This window comes from Condylostylus longicornis, unplaced genomic scaffold, assembly GCF_029603195.1.
Source record: "Condylostylus longicornis isolate FDR11 unplaced genomic scaffold, ASM2960319v2 ptg000013l, whole genome shotgun sequence".
NCBI classification, from domain to species: Eukaryota; Metazoa; Arthropoda; class Insecta; order Diptera; family Dolichopodidae; genus Condylostylus; species Condylostylus longicornis.
Genome location: NW_026577982.1, coordinates 14218838 through 14239070, shown reverse-complemented (window position 1 = coordinate 14239070; position 20233 = coordinate 14218838). Strand labels below are relative to the sequence as shown.

The 20233-nt window shown below is 23.3% G+C and overlaps 1 protein-coding gene across 3 annotated transcripts in view; it reads right to left on the bottom strand.

Annotated features, from left to right (window-relative positions):
• Nucleotides 1–19468, bottom strand: part of LOC129605177 (calpain-D) — a 59107-nt gene extending 39639 nt beyond the window's left edge. For 2 of the 3 annotated variants that reach the window (XM_055514769.1, XM_055514768.1), the window contains exon 1: nt 18767–19468. In XM_055514769.1, coding sequence (XP_055370744.1) covers nt 18767–19065 — 299 coding nt within the window. In that variant the 5' untranslated portion in view covers nt 19066–19468. The remainder of the gene's footprint in view (nt 1–18766) is intronic. The other variant, XM_055514767.1, reaches the window with a different exon arrangement.
• Nucleotides 19469–20233: the final 765 nt, after the last annotated feature.

Below are 20233 nucleotides of genomic sequence, written 5' to 3'. Positions count from 1 at the left end.
ATAAGTAATATTATGTGCATATTAAAAATACTAATATATAAAAATATACATACATATGTGTGGTATTTTGATATACGAACATGTATGTATATACATACGTACATACCTTGCTTTAAAATAATTACCTATCGAATTTTATTCCACAGTCTCATCAATATTTTATTTTCATATAATTGAATTGTAATTGCTATTGTGAATTATTTTAATAGAAAATGTTTTGTATATTATGGTCTTAAAGCCAGGTTATATTGTATTGTGATCTGTTATTAAATTTCAATTGGAAAATAATTTTTAAAATAAATATTCTAAATGCAGTAGAAATGTGCTCTAGTGAGCACAATTAAAAATTATATTAAAAAACAATTATTTATTTTATTATGATTAACCAATATTTTTGCCCACTTTACTGATATTTGGCTTAAACTTGCACCATACAATTGTTTACTTTTTAAATAAATTTTATCATTTTATTCATTTTAAATTTATCAATTTAAAAATGCTTATTTAGGTTGATTTTTTAATTGACTCTTTCATTATAATTTTGAATTACAAAATTTCGTGATAAGATAAAGTATAATTTTAATACATAGAATATCTAATCGCCAATATGAGATTAAAATCATTCCAGTCAGATAGTGATTTTTTTAAAAAAATTAAAAATTTTATTTTTGCATAATTTAATTTTAAATCTAATAAGCTTGATGTTATTTAGTAATTGTTACAACGACTGAACTCGTCTCCGTTATTTACCAGTTTTGCCATGGTTCTAGACTGCATTTATGATAGATTTATAATCAGATAATAATTAAAATTTAAAATTTTTTTTCCAATAAAAAGTAGTGAACGTGATTTATGTTCCAACGAAACGTATTTCTGGGTTGGGATGAATTTGTGAGTTGAAATCCTATAGTTTGAGAACCACTATGTAATCTATAATAATGAATATTGCTTAATTCAAACACAACATCAACAACAAGCAAAAAAAAAATTATAAAATTAAAAATTCTTAAGAGAAAAATAAAAGCAATATGAGGGCTGCTACTGCTGCTTTTTTCCTTCTTTAGAAATTAGTACGATTTATTTCAATTAAAGCTTTTCTTTTTATTACTTTGCTTGTTTTTGTTCTCTCTTCGTAAAGGATATTTGTTGTAATACTTGTGTGTTTTTTCTAGCTTTTTTTTTTGTCCTTTATTAAAGCATGAGTGGGTATTACAACAATTCTAACCTATTTATTCTAATAAATAACGCTATATATATATAGGTCTATGTAAGAAATCCTTGCCTGTAAACTATTCATCATAACCTTTTTTTTGTGTAAATTTGTATACTTTCTAAATGGAAAAAATTCTCTTTTTTAAGAATCCTGCATCAATTTTAATATTCTATAATAATATTATATACGAAAAAAAAAAAAACAAAAAAATCACTGAAAAATTTTCAGATTTTTCCATGAAAAATGTATAAAAAAAGATTTTCATTTTTTTTTATCATTAATAGAATTAGGGCGGATCGATATATGAAATAGAGCATTTTTTTATTTATGAAAACAAAATTAAGGATTCACAATTATTTTTGGCTTTTTTTAACATTATAAAATTAAAAGAATCTAATAAAAAGTTCAAGTAATTTTATTAAAATTTTTTTTTCTGAAATAATTTCATTGATGAACCCACAAATTGGTATATGTGCGGAGATTAATAAATTTATATTAAGAAATTGAATTTCATTGCATTCAAAATATTAAAACCAATAAAATAAATTCTGAATTTCTTTAATCAAATCTTTGTTTTGGATATTTTCCGAGTACTTCGACGCAATACCAGCTAATATCATCAAGTACGAGTATAACGTTTGTTGGAAACGAAAATTGCAGACTGATAGCAACAAAGAGTGTTTTCATATCAAGAGACATGCTGTCTACAACATAAAGGTCTGAATAATTTTCTAATTTGTAATTCTTACGCAATTATAATTGCCTTTAATTCGATTATGGACTCAAACAGTTACTGGGATAGAAATATTATGAGCCGCTTTATTCAAATTTGAATCTCATATCAGCAATACAACTTTACTTACAAAATAAGTAAACTTTACTTCTTGCCTTCAAGTTTTTGACCTCTCTATGAAGCATATAAAATAAACCTGATTACAATAATAAAATTCTATATTTCACTTTTAAGGGCCACACTTTCTAACCATCATTCAATTAGTTAAACATCTAGTTTCTTTATAATGTGCAAATCTGATCTTATAGCACCTTTTTTATATTTAATTTTTTTTATTTTTTTTTTCATAGTTTCTTTTTTAACTCATTTCTTATTTTCCTAAATGAAAAACAAGTTATCTATGAAACGAAATAATAAGAAAAAAAAAGATTAAGAAAAATAAATCCTTTTTCTTGAAGAAAACACAAAAAAAAAGAAAACGAAACGAAAAGAAAAAATCTGAACAACGTACCTTAGAGAGGATCATTAATAACGTTCAATATCCTTTCTATCAACTTCTACTTTGAATATATCTACTATACTATTATATTATAATATTTACATACATATTAAATTTAGTTTTATATTTGCTCTGTATAAAGGTAAAGTCTTCTTACATGGATAAACGTATATATATATATAGATAGTTCAATACAATATCTTTAGACACAAGTCGTAAAATATCACCTTTATAATATATTATACTCTTTATAGAAATTGCAAGAGAATTTACAGAGCAAATACCTTTTAAAGGATTTAATAATATTCTAGTATTCAAGTATACCTTAAAAGCGAAATGAATATAACCAATGAGTTGGTCTTTTTATTTTCAAATTTCCCGTTTCATTAATTTTACTAGGGCAAAGGAAAGAGAAAAGCAAAAAAAACAAAATTATGTCACCACTCTGTAATCTATTATAATTAAAGATTATAATTGGTATTGCCGACTACACAATATTAAATACATAGTGTATATGCATAGGTAATTGTGTCAATCAATCAACTGTTATAAATTGAGTTCAATTCTCTGTATACTTTTGGTTTTAAATTTTTACATAAGTTGTTTTCAACGATTACTTAACCGTAAATGTTCTAATATTCTTTAAAACAGGAACTCAGAAACTTTGCCACTTTTACAATAGTACATAAACACAAATTTGATAATCATATGGAAAATAAAATATTTAGAATGCATTTAAGAAGTTTTTATAAATTTTTTCTTGAATTTTATAAGAGAAAATCCTCATCAAGTTTCAAAATATTTGCAATAAATTGCATGCTAAATGTTAGAATACCAAAAAGATTGAACGAATCATTTGTTTAGATTTTTAGAGTAACATTTGTCCAAATTTCTTCTCTCCTAGTTGCATATACATATATAACTCTTCAAAGCAATCTACTTAATACCTTCAAAATATCTGCCAAAATATCGCCTTTCGGTCATCTGTTTCTTTTATAAGATCGGTATAAGTTTCGTTGAACTTCTATAAAATCAAATGTAACAAAAATTGGCCTCTTATTTGAAAATATAACCTCAAGCTTAACTATAAATTGAAAGGTTTGTCATTCAAAATTGCTCCACAATATATGCAATATTTATAGAAATGAGAGAATTATTTTAGTAGAACATCATTTTTATTATTTGTTTAATAGATTTAAAAGTAAAAATTTCTTACTTAATTAAATACAATTTAGAAATAGGAAACTATCAACAAATAACCAACATCTGCAACTTACTGATCAAATTCAATAAAACTAAAAAAAAATTTTTTTTTCTCTTCTTCCTTATATCATTTTTTTTTTTTGCATTCAAGGACCCTTGAATTAATACTTAAGTGCTTTTATAGATTACTATAGGTAAATGTTGTCCTTTCTTGTCCTGTTTATCTTGTGTTAGAAGTTAACTTTTAAATGTCTTCCATTCATGAAAAATTATATATTTACTCTCTTTCTCTCTCTTTCATCTTCTCCATTAATTTTCTTTTCATAATATTATATAACATATACTTAGTCAATGACAATACAAATGCAACTTCAGATACATTTATAGATAGAAAAATACAATTTTATGGTCAACTGAAAGTATAAGAGAACCTCTTTTGTTTAACCTCTTAACTCTTAAATAAATAAATATGTATTAAAGTTATTTTTTTGGATTTTTGTTGTGGAGTTAAGAAAATATAATGTTTTTTTTTCTTTTGTCATTTAATTAAGAAAAATCTTCAAACTCTAGGATACAATTGGAAGCATTTTCATAAAAGTGTTTTAATAAATTATTCACGGAGTTTTGAAATGTGCGGTTGTAAATTAGAATTAAGGACAGAACATTCAGTATCGATAGACGAGGAATAAAGGCGGTACGAATCTCAGTCTTAAGCTATATCTAGTCCTAGTCTCGGTAAACTAAGAGATGTCTCATTGCTTTTCACACGACACCAAGTGCTAGACAAAAGAGCCCATCTGCAACTTTTGAATGGACAACAGAAAGTATAATTCACCTAGAATGCTCCTCCTGCTTCCCATTAACAACGGATACTTATAGAAAAAGCGGTTCATCACGATATCTCAATAGCCCCGACAGACATCCAAAAACCTTATGCTCAACTTTCTTGCAATCTCTCCAAAAGCAATGCTCCGTCAGGATATTGACAACCTGGTCTAAAACACCCACACTATATGTTAGTAATGAATGCGGCTCCTTGGATTATTGTCACACGATCGGAGGACTCTAGTGGTCTCGGCATGTACGTATATCTACCTGCAAAACGTTGCTTATCCTTCTATTTTATTTACTTAAAGCATTCCTAAAAGGTACATATAACTCATAAGGTAAATTTTTTCCAGCATATAACAATCCAGGCGGCAGACAAAAGAAAAACAACAAGTATGGACTACCCAATGCGGTCAGTTTCTCTTTCCTGATTTAATATGTAAATACTAAACACAAAATGGATTATATGCAATATCTTGGTTTCTGAAAGTTTTCCTGTTAACAATGTCTGTATTGCAATTTCATTAAATCCTATAGTTAACAAAGTCAACTGATATTAATCATTCCTAAACAGAAATCCGATAAAGATCACAAAGTTGTTTGTACTTTCATTTCCCCTTTTTATGTCAAATTTATTCCTTTTCTGTGGGTTTTTTTTGCAAATGAATCAATTCTTGTTCCCATTGATGACTAAGGCATTGTGAAAATAAAGTATAAATATATTTAGGTATTTAGGTAAACGTAAAACTAAGAAAACACTTAATGAATAAACAGAATTCTTAATAGGAAAAAATAAATATACTTAGTTATGCATGTAAATGTAGACTTACTACAATAAAATACATAAAAGAACACGATAAACTTAAGTAAAAATGTATATAAATGTATGTGTGATGAACATAGGTACAAATAAATGTACACCGTACAAACATAAGTAGAGTACAAGATTAGGACAAACAATAAACATATTCACTTATTTATTGATTTTCTCTTTGTATACAAAAAAGCAAAATTTTTCAAAGGTAAGAGAGAAAGAGAATATTTAAAGTGTTTACATTTATTGTGTGTAAATGAATCGTAATTGGGGCCATCTTTTATTAATTTTAAGTTCATGTTTATTTTTATAGTTCCCAATTATATAGAGAAAGCTTTTTGATGTATTAAAATAAATTTTTGAAATAAAATAAAATTTCGTTTTTATTAATTGGCAATATATGTAAGTATAGTCAAGGTTAAATTTTAGATTTGATCTGAAAATAATTACATAAATTTCATAATTTCTTGGAAAGAATTGATTTTTTTTTCATGACTAAATTAATAAATGTGAATAAACACCAAATAACAATTAAGTTACACTTAAATTACCGGAAAACTCATGGTTTTAAAGTTTTAAATTTGACCTTTACTAATTAATTTTATTGATCGCTTAGAGAAAGTCAAATGTGTTTAATTAAGTTCAATTACAAAAACATGAAAATTATTAATTATTTAATATTCAATTTAAAATACTAACATTTTCACAATGTACAATCAGCATTTACTTACACTCATGTATGTATGTTTTAAATATTCATAACGCAACTGTTAAAAAATTATTAACAAGTCTAAATGAGAATTCAATAAACTCGCACGAAATATTTTCCTATATATAAAATACTCATAATATATAAGAATATTAAAAGAGATTCATAACTTACAACTAGTGCCAAAATGCTACTAAGTATGTAATTCAAAAATAAAATTAAAATCGTTTCTTAAAACTCTCTTTTATAGAATTGAAAATGTAAAACTCTATATATGTATATAATGTAGGTCTAAATATAAACAATTTTAAATTTGAAATATACGAAATTTTCAACTAAATTTTCTTTTATTTTCATATGTTTATTTGTATGTATGTATATAAATAAACAGTCCAACTATTTTTGCATGCATGCAATAGCTGTAAAAAATGGACTAATTTTAAAATAACTTTGTTTCATGAGAGTAGGTCAGTAGCATGAAGCACATTGCATTTGGTTTTATTTTTATTATTCAGTTTTAATAAAAAGGAGGGCATTTCCTTGCCATGGTTTCAAAACACTTATTTGTTCAATAAAATGAAAATTGAATAGGCAGGCACCTACATATGTATATGGTATAATGAAAATTTGTTTGCAAGTATATATGTATGTAAGAAAATCGTGTATCATAATAATAACAATTGAATGTAATAATAGTTAATAATTTTCAAATAATTAAATAGATTTAATGGGTGTTTTCAAATTACTTAAACATTAAATAAAGAAATTTATTTACTAATTAATTTTTATGACAAAAAAAGTAATAAAAGCAGCAAGAATAATTTCTTTAGTACCTAGGAAATAAAATATTAAATGAAAGCAATTAAAGAAGATAAAATTGTTAAATAATCTCGGCGAAACTTACTTAAATTTCAAGTTTTCAGAAAAATTAAGTATGTATGATTTTTATATAGAAATTTTATTGTGAATCTTCAACATTAACCAAAACTATAATAATTGGTAGAAAACGAAATTTATATTCGATATTTTCACATTAACTGTAATTGACTTGCTAGACAATAAAAAATTTATTGACAACTGACAATTCTGAAGTAAACCACATGATTGTTAACAAATCATGTTGCATGATTTTAAAATATTAATTAAAAATTTTTTAAATAATTTGATTCGTTTCAGATTTTTCAAGTTTAATAGACGTAAAAATATAAGAAGTTTGTCATATGAAAATTTTTTCATTTATGAATTTATACTGTAATAATTAAATTGTATAGATTTTAAATGTATTCTTTGAATTACACTCAAAGTTGGTTTTTAATACAATTTAAAATATTTAATGTTTTACAAAACAAAGCATATCAAATTATTAAATTTATTAAAAACAAAAGTAAATTATCATGCTTTAGTTTAAAAATAAGGTTAAATTTGATTAAAGATTTCCTCCTAAATAAGAGCAAATAATCGAAGAGAAAGTGTCTTCCATATTGTAAATACTACATTAATTTTGTCGAATTACCACTTTTTATATTGTTTATTGATAACCCAACCTCAAAACATAAAGTTTGAGAACTGTGTAGCATTTAAGCTAGGAAGAGATTCTGAGAGAGAGATTGCGGAAGTACTGTGATTTTCATTTAAAATAAACTTGACGACGTCTCTCTTATCATGCATAAGTGTAAACGCCATCATTATACCTCCGAATGAATTTTAGAATTTTTTTGTTTTGTCAAGTGTCACCCTGTTTCAATTTAAAAAAAAAAGTAGAAAAAGATAGAAAAAATTTATTTTTTTCTATGCGAAACGTTTTCAACTGTTAAATCATATACATTTTTTGTTTTTCTTTAATACACTCATTTTTTCTAATGTTGCTTTTTATAGTTCTGAAACGCTTAAACTGGAAGCAATGGTGTGTGAACACAAGTGTAAATTTCAACACTGAAAAAAGAGAAGAGTAGACACAAACAAACACTAGTATATATAAAGGCAGCGATGGAAACAATTATGAGGTAAGTACGTAAATTTTTCTAACATAAGCTGTGAAAGCAATTAACCAATTATTTTACATTACGTATATATAAGAAGAATAAAAGTATTGAAAATATATAGGAATCTTAGTCATCATTGGCCAATTAAGTAATTCAACGTTTAAAATAAATGAATCATTTCAGGCAATATAAGTTAAGTAATGAAATATTAAATTTATAAAACTATAAAAAACTTAAAGCAAGTTGGTTTTATTAAACAAAAATCTAAAGAAAAAAATGGGTTAGTTATTATATCAGTATTATAAACTAATTTATTTCATGTAATAAATTTGTTTCTCCATATATATGTATGTAACGATGAGAAAAGAAATTATATATATAAGTAAATATATTTGTAATGGTCATTGTTATAGTACATGAACTTGAAATATTAAGTGTAAGCTGTATTCAAGTTAAATCACATGTATTTTTACAAAGATAAGCCCAAAAATATAGCATGTAATATTGTTTTATAACTTCAATTTTGAAAATTTATCTTCAAACTAAATTGCCATTCAAGTTCTAATTTTAGCCATGTTTAAAATTATAATACTGATACTCGTATATGCATATACAGGCTGTATCGTATATAAGTTGATACTGCAATTAACCATTGTGTAGACTCTGATGAGTATAAACAAAACTTTTTCATGGAATCGATGTTTACAGCTCAACAGATCCTAAGTAACAGGGATTTAAAGTCAATCTGGACTGATTTTTTTACTTTTTGAAATTTTAAGGTATTCAATTATTTATAAATGACTTTTATGCAGCTCTAACAACATCGAACAAGGCTCTACATTCCACTACAAGAATATTAATTTATAAAGAAAAATCAGCACAAATAAGCCTTAAATTAAAAATATATAAAAAAGTTGTTCTAACAATATACTCGTATATAAAGAAAAAACAAAAATAAAATTATCGATTTTAATTGAAATAAAAATATTATTGTGAAGTTACTCAATTTCTTATACTTATAATATTACATAAGTAATTTTTATGCAAATCATAATTTTTTATTGAGAGCTAAACATAATAAGTTATATACATACAAAATAATGTAAATAATGTAAATAATAATAAAAAAATAACTTGGCTTTCAAATAAAAAAAAATATATACTTATATAAAAAATTCAAAAAGCATAACAAAAATTAAATTAAGCTCATCTTTAAAATAAAAGACAATTGACACAATTTTCATATCCACTTAAAATTTTCTAAATGATATCCTTCAACATTTTGGTTTCTTTGCTTTTTTCTCTGTTTCTTTTTTTTTATATTACTAATAAAAAAAGGAAAGAAAAGAGAATTGTATTCGTTTGTCTGCGAAATACAATAATAAAAAAGTTTCTCAATTTAAACAAAAAAAAAAAAACAAATTGTAAAAAAGAAAAAGAAACATAAAATACTTAAAAAACATCTTTTGAATTGAAATAATAAAAGGATATACACGAAATACTTACACTGAAACAAAACAAAATCAAAAATATAAGAAAAATAATATACAAACATTATATATATATTCATTTATATATGTAGATATGTATATAGAATTCTTAAAATATTTATTATGATTTTGAAATAAAATTCTATAGCATGCGTGTAATATAAGATTTTTTTTTATCATATATGCATCTAAATAATTAACAAAGTTCTATGAAATTCAAATTAATCCGATTAATAAGAACAAAAATGACGAAGTAGCTAGTTTTTTAAAGAATTTATTTAGTTCAATAAATATTATTATTTTAATAATATAGAAAAATAACCCTAATTTTCATTTCAACTTCCTAACAATTCAAATCAAATCAAATTTTCTTCTCTATTGTCAATAGAAAATTTCATTTTACGAAAGGGTGTTTTAAAGATTTTTTAATTTTAAACTTTTAATTTTTCCTTCATTGTTATTAGGCTCAATAGATAGTAAAACTTAAATACTTATATTTGACAAGTAAAAATGTATCATTGTAAAGTTTTTTTAAAATTTGATATCTATCCAGTAATATTAGAACTATATACATTTGCGCTATTCCGTAATAACCTAATAATCTTATACACGATAGTTTTCGGATAGTGTGGAAATATCAAATTTTTTAAAAAAATTTAGTGTTTGTAATTAAAAACTTATTCTCAAATATATTTGAAATAGGTCATATTTTCAAAATAATTTTGTTTTAATGAAATAAATACAATATAGAATAAAAAGGCAGGAATAGTTCAAAAATATTGCAGGTTTTTTTATCTCAATAACATATGAGCCTCCAATTTGAATTTCTTAAATTTCTTTCTGTATTAAAATTAACTAAATACAACTGTGTAAGTTATAACTTGAAAACCTTTATATTACCTACATACATATTTTTCTTAAACAAAAACCCTTTAAGCTTATAGTAGGCTTAAATATATATAATACGGCCTAAATACCTTATATATACAAATACATAATGTACGTAATAAGAGTGTTTTGAAAAGGAAATAAAATATAAATAAGAAAAACAATTAGATTAAAATTTTTAACGAACAACCTAGCCATACTTTAAAAAAAAAAACGGATTTTTTTGAAAACCTTTGAAATTTGATGTACTAGCAACTGTTACTTCTCTCTGGGCATTTGGCGGACAACAACATTGAACAAAATTTAAAAAAAAATTTCCAACAAATTTTAAAAAAATGTCCTTAAATGTAAAATCGCAATTGAAATATGTAATTGAGAAAAAGAAAATAACAAAAACTCTCCATTTCATCACCATTTTATTTATTCAAAACAAAAAAAAAACAAACAACAAGAGAAACAAAAACGAATTCTCTAAATATGCAAATATGAAATTTCAAAATCTAATTTAAACCTAAAAGTATGCAAGTACGAAAAATGAACACACATTTTTTTCTTTTGTCGTTGAAAAAAAAACAACAGCAGCAAGAAACAAAAACAAGGAACATCAGTGAGAAAGAGAAAACATTTTTTACATCATCTCAAATTAAAAATATTGAGAAAACAAAAGTTTTTCTCTTTCTTTTTTTTTTTTGATAAAAGTTTCGACATAAACAAGTAATTGATAGAAGAAAGTTTTTGACTTTTTTTTGTACTTGCTGTTGAAAACAACCCGAAGCTGTTTAAAATTAGTTAACCATGAAATCAAAGAAAATTACGATTTTATCTGATAAGTAAGAGTGTGTATGTATTTTAGTTCAAGAAAAGTAAAGGACATTGAAATTTATTTTAAAATATTTTTTTTATAATTTTGATTTTTTTTTTTTATTTAAATAAATAATAACAAATAATTAAATTTTTATTTTGTTATAATTTCCAATTAAATTCTTTCTAATTAAATTTTATGATAATTTTAAATTTTTTTTATTTAATTTTTAGAATTTAAATTCAAATCAGAAAATTTTAATGAATAAATGAAGTAAAATCTCTTAATTTTAAAAAATTTTAATTTTGTGTGCGTTCTGCCGGAACGAAGAACGAATATATTCTGTGCGATTGTCTTAAAAGTTAATCATATCAGTAAATTACAAAAATACTATTAAGGTGGTTCCAGCATTATTTCTTCTTGTAACTAGTATACTTATACGAGTATGTTATTTTTTATTTAAATACGAAAATTCCTGGAATACAAAGACATATTTACGATTAAATTTTTGTAAGTCTATTATTAACACCAATTTTGTTAGGAATTTGTACCCTGTAAAATATAATGTAATAATATTTTTAAACCCCATATGCCTATTAAAAAAAAATCCAAATCACATAACTGGATACGTACATTTTAAGAAACTAAAGTCAATATTTAGATGAAGAATATAAAGATAAGAAAATTAGCTCGCATAATCGTACAAATATTATGTTTTCTAATAAATGACTTAATTATAAATTAAAAAACAAAGAAATTTTTGGAACTTTATTCCCAACATTAAATTTAAATTTTCTTAAAAATTCCACCATTTGTACTCTTTATGTTGGCAACATAATAACTGTTTTTTGTACAATTTTTTTAAAAGTGGTATTGATAAATTAAAAAAATTCTAAAGAAAAAAATTCGTTAAATAATTAATTTATAAGACACTTAGGATTACTCAGCAAATAAATATTTTTAACTACTGTTTTTATCTTGTAAAATGTACACAAATAAAGATTATGACTGCGATTATATATTTGTTTACTTGTTCATCTATCGATATTTACTCATTTTCTGTTTTCTATTTCGATAAATTACTACATAACATTATGTATATCTATGTGTAACTATATGTATGTATATGTATGTATATCTATGTGTAACTATAGGGTTACCATGTCGTTTTATAAAAAATGAGTATAATTTGTGTTCTCTCTTTCGTTGATGGAAAAAAAAAATTCTATTTCAACCAAGTACCCAAAACTTATCGGAAAATAAAAAACTTAATTTTTAAAAACTGAAAAAAATATGCCGGAATATGAAATATATCTGAATACATGTGTTAAATTTTAGCAAGCAGTTTTTTCATAAAATTTTGAAAGCCAAATTTTGCTAACTTTAAAAATGAGCACAATAGGGAGAATTTCGAGTACTTATAGCAAAATTTACAAAAGTGCGGACCTCAAAAAGAATACACTTGGTAACCCTATAAACTACATAACTATATAAACAATGTATAGGTATACATATATAATTTGGTTTTTTAAAAACAAGATGTCCAATTTATTCAACACAGGTTTTACATTCTCATACATATGTGAGAGTATGTATACTAATTCGGTTATAATAAATGTAAATATATTACTGGTTTTTTTAAAGAATTTTCTCTATTGTTTACTTAAAAAATTATAAAAATAAATAATACAAAAATATTTTTTAATAATCTAAAATATAAATTTTATTGTCGTTTAGGGACATAGAATTTTATTAGAATACAATAAAGTACCTACTAAGTACTAAGCATAATCTATACAATTTTTATAATATAAATAAATACATAGATAATTACAATTGTAATCACGCTGCAGAACATAAACAAGTTCTTTTAAATTTAATTTTTGTAAGCGAATTTCGAGTGGTTGAAATACGAATTCATAAAACTGGATTTTTGAATAATTATTCATATTTTTTTGTATATATAATTATGTACGTATATTCCTATAAGAGAATGTCAATATTAATTTTGAGTAAGAAAGACCCAATAATAACATACACAAGTACATAATACAAAATTAATGAAAAATCTGGGACATTCAATGCAAATAATCAATTATTGGACTTTATTTTCTTATATTATGTAACATTATTAATTAATGTCAATTCTTAATTAATTTTCGAGATTGAAAAGCACTTAAAAATTCCAAAATATTCAAATACTTAACGTAAAAAATAAAACTAATTTAAATAAATAAACAAGTATGTAATGTAGTTAAATAAAAAAAAATTTTATTTAGAATTTCTTATTCTTATCTCAATATTTAATTATTAAAGTCCTTACTTTAATTTAATTTGTTTTCCATTAGTATTATGTAAATAATTTAAATTTGTAATTATAAAATGATAGGTATTTGTATTAAATAAGTATATAGACTATCCGATATTTGTTTATACCTAATACATATTATATATCTATCCTCTCATGTCGTAATTTGATGTACTTACTTATGTACTTTCAAAAATACCATTTTAAATGGCATGATTAAGGTACCCTAGGGTACCTATATGTTACCTATATTTATTAAAATTTACGATTAAAAAGTTTATATAATTATTTCAAATTTGAAATATAACAAAATTTAATTCATGAAAATTTACTCAAATCTACTTTTAGAAATGATCCATCAGTATTATTCCATCAACATAATCATCAGCATTATCATTATTAATCTATCATCAATTAGAATACCATATTGATACAAATTAAATGTACATATATATGTAGGTTTTGGGTCATAATTTCTATAAAAGTAATTATTAGTATACGTCATAAAAAGAATAACAACAAAATAAAAAAATAAAAAAAGGGAAATTCACAAAACAATAGTGAACATCCCCATATGCAATTAAAAATTCCTTCGTATCTTTTATGAAAAAGAAAGAGTAACAATAGAATTTGTAAAAAAAAATAAAAGCACTTAGAGCAATTTTAAGAAATTATTATTGTGAATAATTGAAAAAATGTTACTTTAATTACTTACTCGTAAAAAAAAATATGAGAGAAGAAAATTTTATAGAAAAATGACAACAAAAACGAGAGGGAAAATTAGTAAAAAAAAAAAAAGAGAACAAAAACAAAAACCATTTTTTTTGTCTGAAACTCAAAATATTTTACTCTTTTTTTTATAGTCCTACTTTTGCAATAACCTTGATCGATTTTCATTTGCTGACTTTTTTCTTTTTCTATTTCGTGTTTTTATTTTTCTTTTTTTTTATTCTTTTTTTCTCATTTTAAATTTTCGTCTTTACTACTTAATCTTATACTGAAATTTTTTTTTTCTCTCAAAATAATCAAAATCATTAAGGTATAATTAAATATAGAAAATAAAATTAAATAAGTATAATTTTTTATTTGGAATTAAATTAAAGACAATGTTTATTTTTTGACAAAATAATAATAACCGAGTAAGTACTTCCGTCAAAAATATTGTGCAGTAGATGATACTACTTTAAAAAATAAAATCAGCAAAAATAAACTCACAACACATTAGACTTTAAATAATTTTGGTTACTTTAAATAATAAATACTTTAAATTAATATAAAATATTTATTTAAAAAAAGGCAAATTTTCTCAATAATTAAATTTCAGTCACTTTTTAATAATGGTTTATTTATTAAGGTTGTGAAAATTTGATTATTCACAAGGATGTTTTTTATTTTACCATTACTGTGTATTTTTATATTTAACCATTAAAACATTGAAAATTATTATATTGCTTATATACAATTATTACTTATATACGATATTATAAATAATCAATGGAGTAGCAAATAAAAAGTTTTTTGCAGAAAGTCTTTCTTAATCAACCTATTAGAAGAATTTATTTTTTTCCAAATGTAAAATAAATAACGACAAAATAATACTCTAAAAATCGTGGCATTTTTTAGTGTATGTTATGTAAGCATATGAAATTTTAATATTTTTACAGATAATAAGATTAAAAATAATTGTTAAATATACATATAATCACAATAAGTAAAAAAATTGCTATGTAAGTAATAGAAGAGATAACCATATTATTTCTTTTTAATTAATAACATAATTATTTCTTTCACTTTCACATAATCTCAACTTCATAAAAAAAATTTTTGTATTATTTATTTTTTATATTCAAAAGAAAACGAACAATGTGACAATTTGCCGAATAGAAGTTGGTTGAAAAGAAAACAAGCATTTAATTTAAGGAATGTTGTGAAAAATGGATTAACTATAACCAAACTCATAGTAGATTGCACTACATAATAAAAGCAAAAAACAAAATGAGAAAAACAAAATTGTGCCAAAACGGAATCACTGTTTTGAATTTTTTTATTTTTTTTTTTCATTTTTTCTTTTTAAATCACTTTCGTAACAAAATATAAATTATCATATTCGTAAAAAAAAGTTTTTTTTTTTTTCATTTATTCATGATGATTTTTGCTTTTTAATTAAAATATTTTATTTTTTTGGAATTTTTAATTTTTTTAGTAGTCGAAAAGGAAAAATATTTTTTGGGAATTTTTTTTTTATCAAATGAAAATACATAGTGTAAGCACTTTATGTATCTGCAATCTGTCAAAAAAAAAAATTTTTTGTTTTTACTTTTCCTTAATGTTTTTTTTTTGTAGTGAAAAATGAGAAGTGAGGGGATGAAATTCACATGAAGGTTAGTTATCCAGAAAGAAGAAAATTTCCAATGAAATTTATAAAAAAATTTCCTTAAATAAATATTTTTCTTTCTTTTTTTTTATTATTTTTAAAAATAAATGAAAATTTTAATATTAAAAACAATTACTTTGTATGAAAATTTTATTGATTTAAATTTAATTAAAAATTTTTTTGCTGATCATTTTCATTTTTTTATGAATTTGTAAAATTTTCACATTTCATTTTTTTAACTTTTTGCTTTGAATTTCGACACAAAACAAAATACAAAAAAAATTTTTTAAGGTGTCCTTTTTCAAAAGAATAGTTTTCTTTTAATTTTTTTTATTTTTATTTTCACTTTTTTTTCTTACTTCCTTTTTAAATACTTTTTATAGGACACTTTTACTTATGTACATAATATCGTATATCAATAATAACCATCAAAAAATGTATTTTTTTTCTACGGGCAAAAAGTTTTGTTTTTGAATAAAAACACTTTTTTTTCCTTTTTTTTCTCTCTAATGTACTGGTAACACGTACAATATATTTAACCAAAATTTAAAAATACTGTAAAAGAGAGTTTTTCCTTCATTAAATTAATATTAATTTTTGAAAATTATAAATAATTTTATAATAAAAAAAATAATAATTTAAAATGTTAATAAAAATGACGACAACACCAACATAGAACCGACGACGGCCTGACCAACGACCATATGACACAGAAAAATTATAGCACAATAAAATTTGGAAAATATTAAAATCTGTACATAAATACACAAACAAAACATTTTTATCTATATAGAGAAAAATAAAAAACAAAGAAAGAAAAGTGCTTTTGTGGAAAATCAAAATTGTGAGCAGAGAAAGAAAATTAAAAAAATATTTACGGTTATTTCTTTCCGTTTGCCTTTATGTGTTTAAAAATTTCTCTTTTCAATGTGCTATTTCTCTCTCTGTCAAGTTCTCTTAATTTATGTAAAAATTAAATTAATTATGGATATTATTAAAAATTATGGATTGTGGAATGTGGATGATGTCTGTCAGTCAGTCAAGTCGCTTAAATCAAGTAAGTAAAATACAAGTGCAATGTAAATTTTTAAAACAGAATTTAGAAATTTTTATAAATTTACCCTGAATTCTTTAAAATGTAAAACCTACTATTCATTAAAAGTTCCATTAGAATTTCTCTCACATTTGAAGAATTTTCAATTCTTTACATTGGTAATAATAGGAAAATCTTAAATTTTAGTTTCAGAAAGAGGCAATTAATTTTTTTCATAAAACAAATATATTATCTGATCGTGTTTTTTTTACTCGCTAAATGAAAATGAGTGGCTATCATATATGTATACAAAATTTAATTCAATTTGAAGGTAATAGGTTCAGGTTCAGATAATATTTTGAGAAAGAGTACTTACTAAAATTCAAAAAAATTAGTACTTAATCTTATTGGAAAAATTACATATACAATTAAAAAAATAAGAATTCTTTTTGATAGTTAACAAAAATCGAGAGACGAAAAGGCGAGTTACACAATTAGGCTGTAAATAATGAAATAAAATTAATAGTTTTTAAAATTATGTTTAAATTTTCAATTTTCTGAATCCACATTTTTACAGAGGCATTTGTAAGTAGTATAGATACAAGTTTTGTTATATTAAGCAGAACATTAAATTAAAATTCAAAGATGACTTACAAATGTTGAATCAATCAGTTGTAAATATTGAAGATTTTAATCGAATAATAATACTGATGCGCAATAAAAAAAAAATATCGCAAAAATTCCGGCTTGCTCTTGATTTAACATAGATCATGAATTTTTATTTTTTGCTTATTATTTGAAAATAATATTCAAGGTCAAATACCTTTACTTTGAAAAATTTGAATTTTTTATACATGCACAGGTAGGCAGGCAGCTATCATACTTAAGTAAACTTTCTAGAGAAATGAACAACTAAAGTTTAAATTTTCAATACTGGCCAGAGAAATTTGATTATCTATGTACATACATATATTATTTAAAAATTATATATTTTTTTGTAAGATTTGTTAGGAATGACTAAAAATGTATATGTGAAAAATTTTTTAGGAATTATTCTTTAATAAGTTCTTTAAACTCTAGTTAGTATATGATATAAATGAAAATTAATTTATTGACTTGTTTATGTACATATGTATATTGAATAACATATTAATGGAATCAATATTGTTTTTTTAGTTTGAAAAGCTTCATTCGGACAAATGCTAAAAATGTTTAAATAATGTGTTGTTAGTGAATACCTGAACAAAATCTTTTCAAAAAAAACTTGCAATACAGTCTAAAATACATTTTATGCGTGTATGTAGGTAAGTACCCATATAAACTTAATTTTAACATGATTTCACTTAAAATTATAGCAGTACGCATATTCAAAAATTTTTCTTTACTCTTTTCTCTTATTGAATCAAAACAGAAAGAGAATTTACAAAAAGGTAAGTGCTCTAAAATTTTAGTGAAAATAATTGAGTCCACAAAATTTAAGAGAATCGGTTTAATAAAAAAAAATCTGACAGAACTCTGGGTGTAGATTTATTTTTTTTTTTTTTTTTTAATTTTTATCCGTCCTGAATAAATCAATATTTACAAACACATGACAGTCTTAGCCGTAAAATTGATTTTTCGTATTATCTCTAATCTTTTTCCCATTAAATGATATGTATGTAATTAAAATATTAAACTTCCTAACGCTTTTTTAATGATACAGAAAAATATCGAATTTATTAATTGCAACTTCTTTAGTTCCACTCTCTTCCCTTTTAAAATAGCAATAATTAATTTGCTATATCATACCGATAGTTCAGTTTCTTATATACATACTTAGATACAATAAAATTAAAATAAAAAAATATGATAATTATTCAGTAATATTTATAAGAATTTTATCAAAATTACCCAGCGAATGTTGTTTGCGGTGCAGTTGAACCAGTTTTTCTTATTTGATTGTTACTTAAGTTATTTGTATTAGACAACGACGATGCTGATGATGTTATAGCACCAGAGGTAGGGGATGAAATTGATGACGAATTATTTAAACCGAATTTGTCATCGATAAGAGTTTTCCAAGTTGTTGTAGTCGGACTAGAAGCAATTTTTCTTCCCGTACCACATTTTATACATTTAAATGATTCAGTTGGATTTATTACGTTGCAATTCGTACAAGTCCATTGTAGCACTGAAGCGATTGTGCCCATTTCGACTCAATAATCAAAAACATTGTTTCTACACAAATTTATGAAAACGAATATAATTTTTTTTTATTATGTCTCATTACTTAAAATCTATAGATCACTGAAAGATTAAAAAAAAATAATAAAATAGGGTGCGTTTTTAGGATTTTTTTTTTACTTTTGGTGACGAATTTATTATATTCATAAGGATATTCTTTCGGTATCTATTGACACAAAACAAGCAAATTTACTTTATTATATCACGAAACAAATTCATTATAATTCTCCATTCATTTTATCACATTTTTCATAAATATTTCGAATCATTTTAGTAGATTTCAATTAATTTTTAATATATTCATTACACTAATTTTTATAATAAAATTTGAATAAAAAATCTTTTCTGTGAGATAAAAATACAAATCCTCCCCCGACGACAACAAAAACTAATCTGTCAAAGCGAAATATCGTCTTTAGAAAACCAATGTTGCCGTTATGAACAAAATTCAAATTTTTATCATATCAACAATATGATAAATATTGAAACAATACAAAACAAATAGAATCGAAAAAAAGTTCGATTACTTGACAATTATTTTTTTTGTTAAAATTATTTCGAATATAACATCAAAATTATATCTGATTATACTTGTTTCAAAACATTTTGATTGGCATTTCAGAATATTATATCCGGTACGTCCTACTATAAACATTTCCAAAGAAACCGATGTGCATTGCTCTATCATAAAAAATTGATAAGAATATTCTAATCTCTCCAATTTTGATAAGGAAGCAAATTCTTTTGAAATTTTTACGAAAAACTATTTTTCCAAAAAAATCAAACGATTTAAATAAGATATTAGATTTTTCTCACTTTTCTTCAAAATATCAGCTAAAGTTGACGCCTTTAAAAATAAATTGAATGAATACTGATTTTTAGGTTGACGGTCACTTCCCAGAAAATTAAAATTCAGCCATGTAGTTTTAATGGGTTGAATGACATTTTTGTTGGAAGTGACCGTCAACCACAGAATGCTTCGCTAAAACTCCTTTGTAAACAATATATGTACCCATTCCGTTCAAATTGACACATATTAATTGAATTGTATAATACGGAAGTTACCCAACATAATCAGGCTTAAAGATAACAATAGTTTTTAAAAATTTTATGTGAATGAGTAAAAAACAGTTA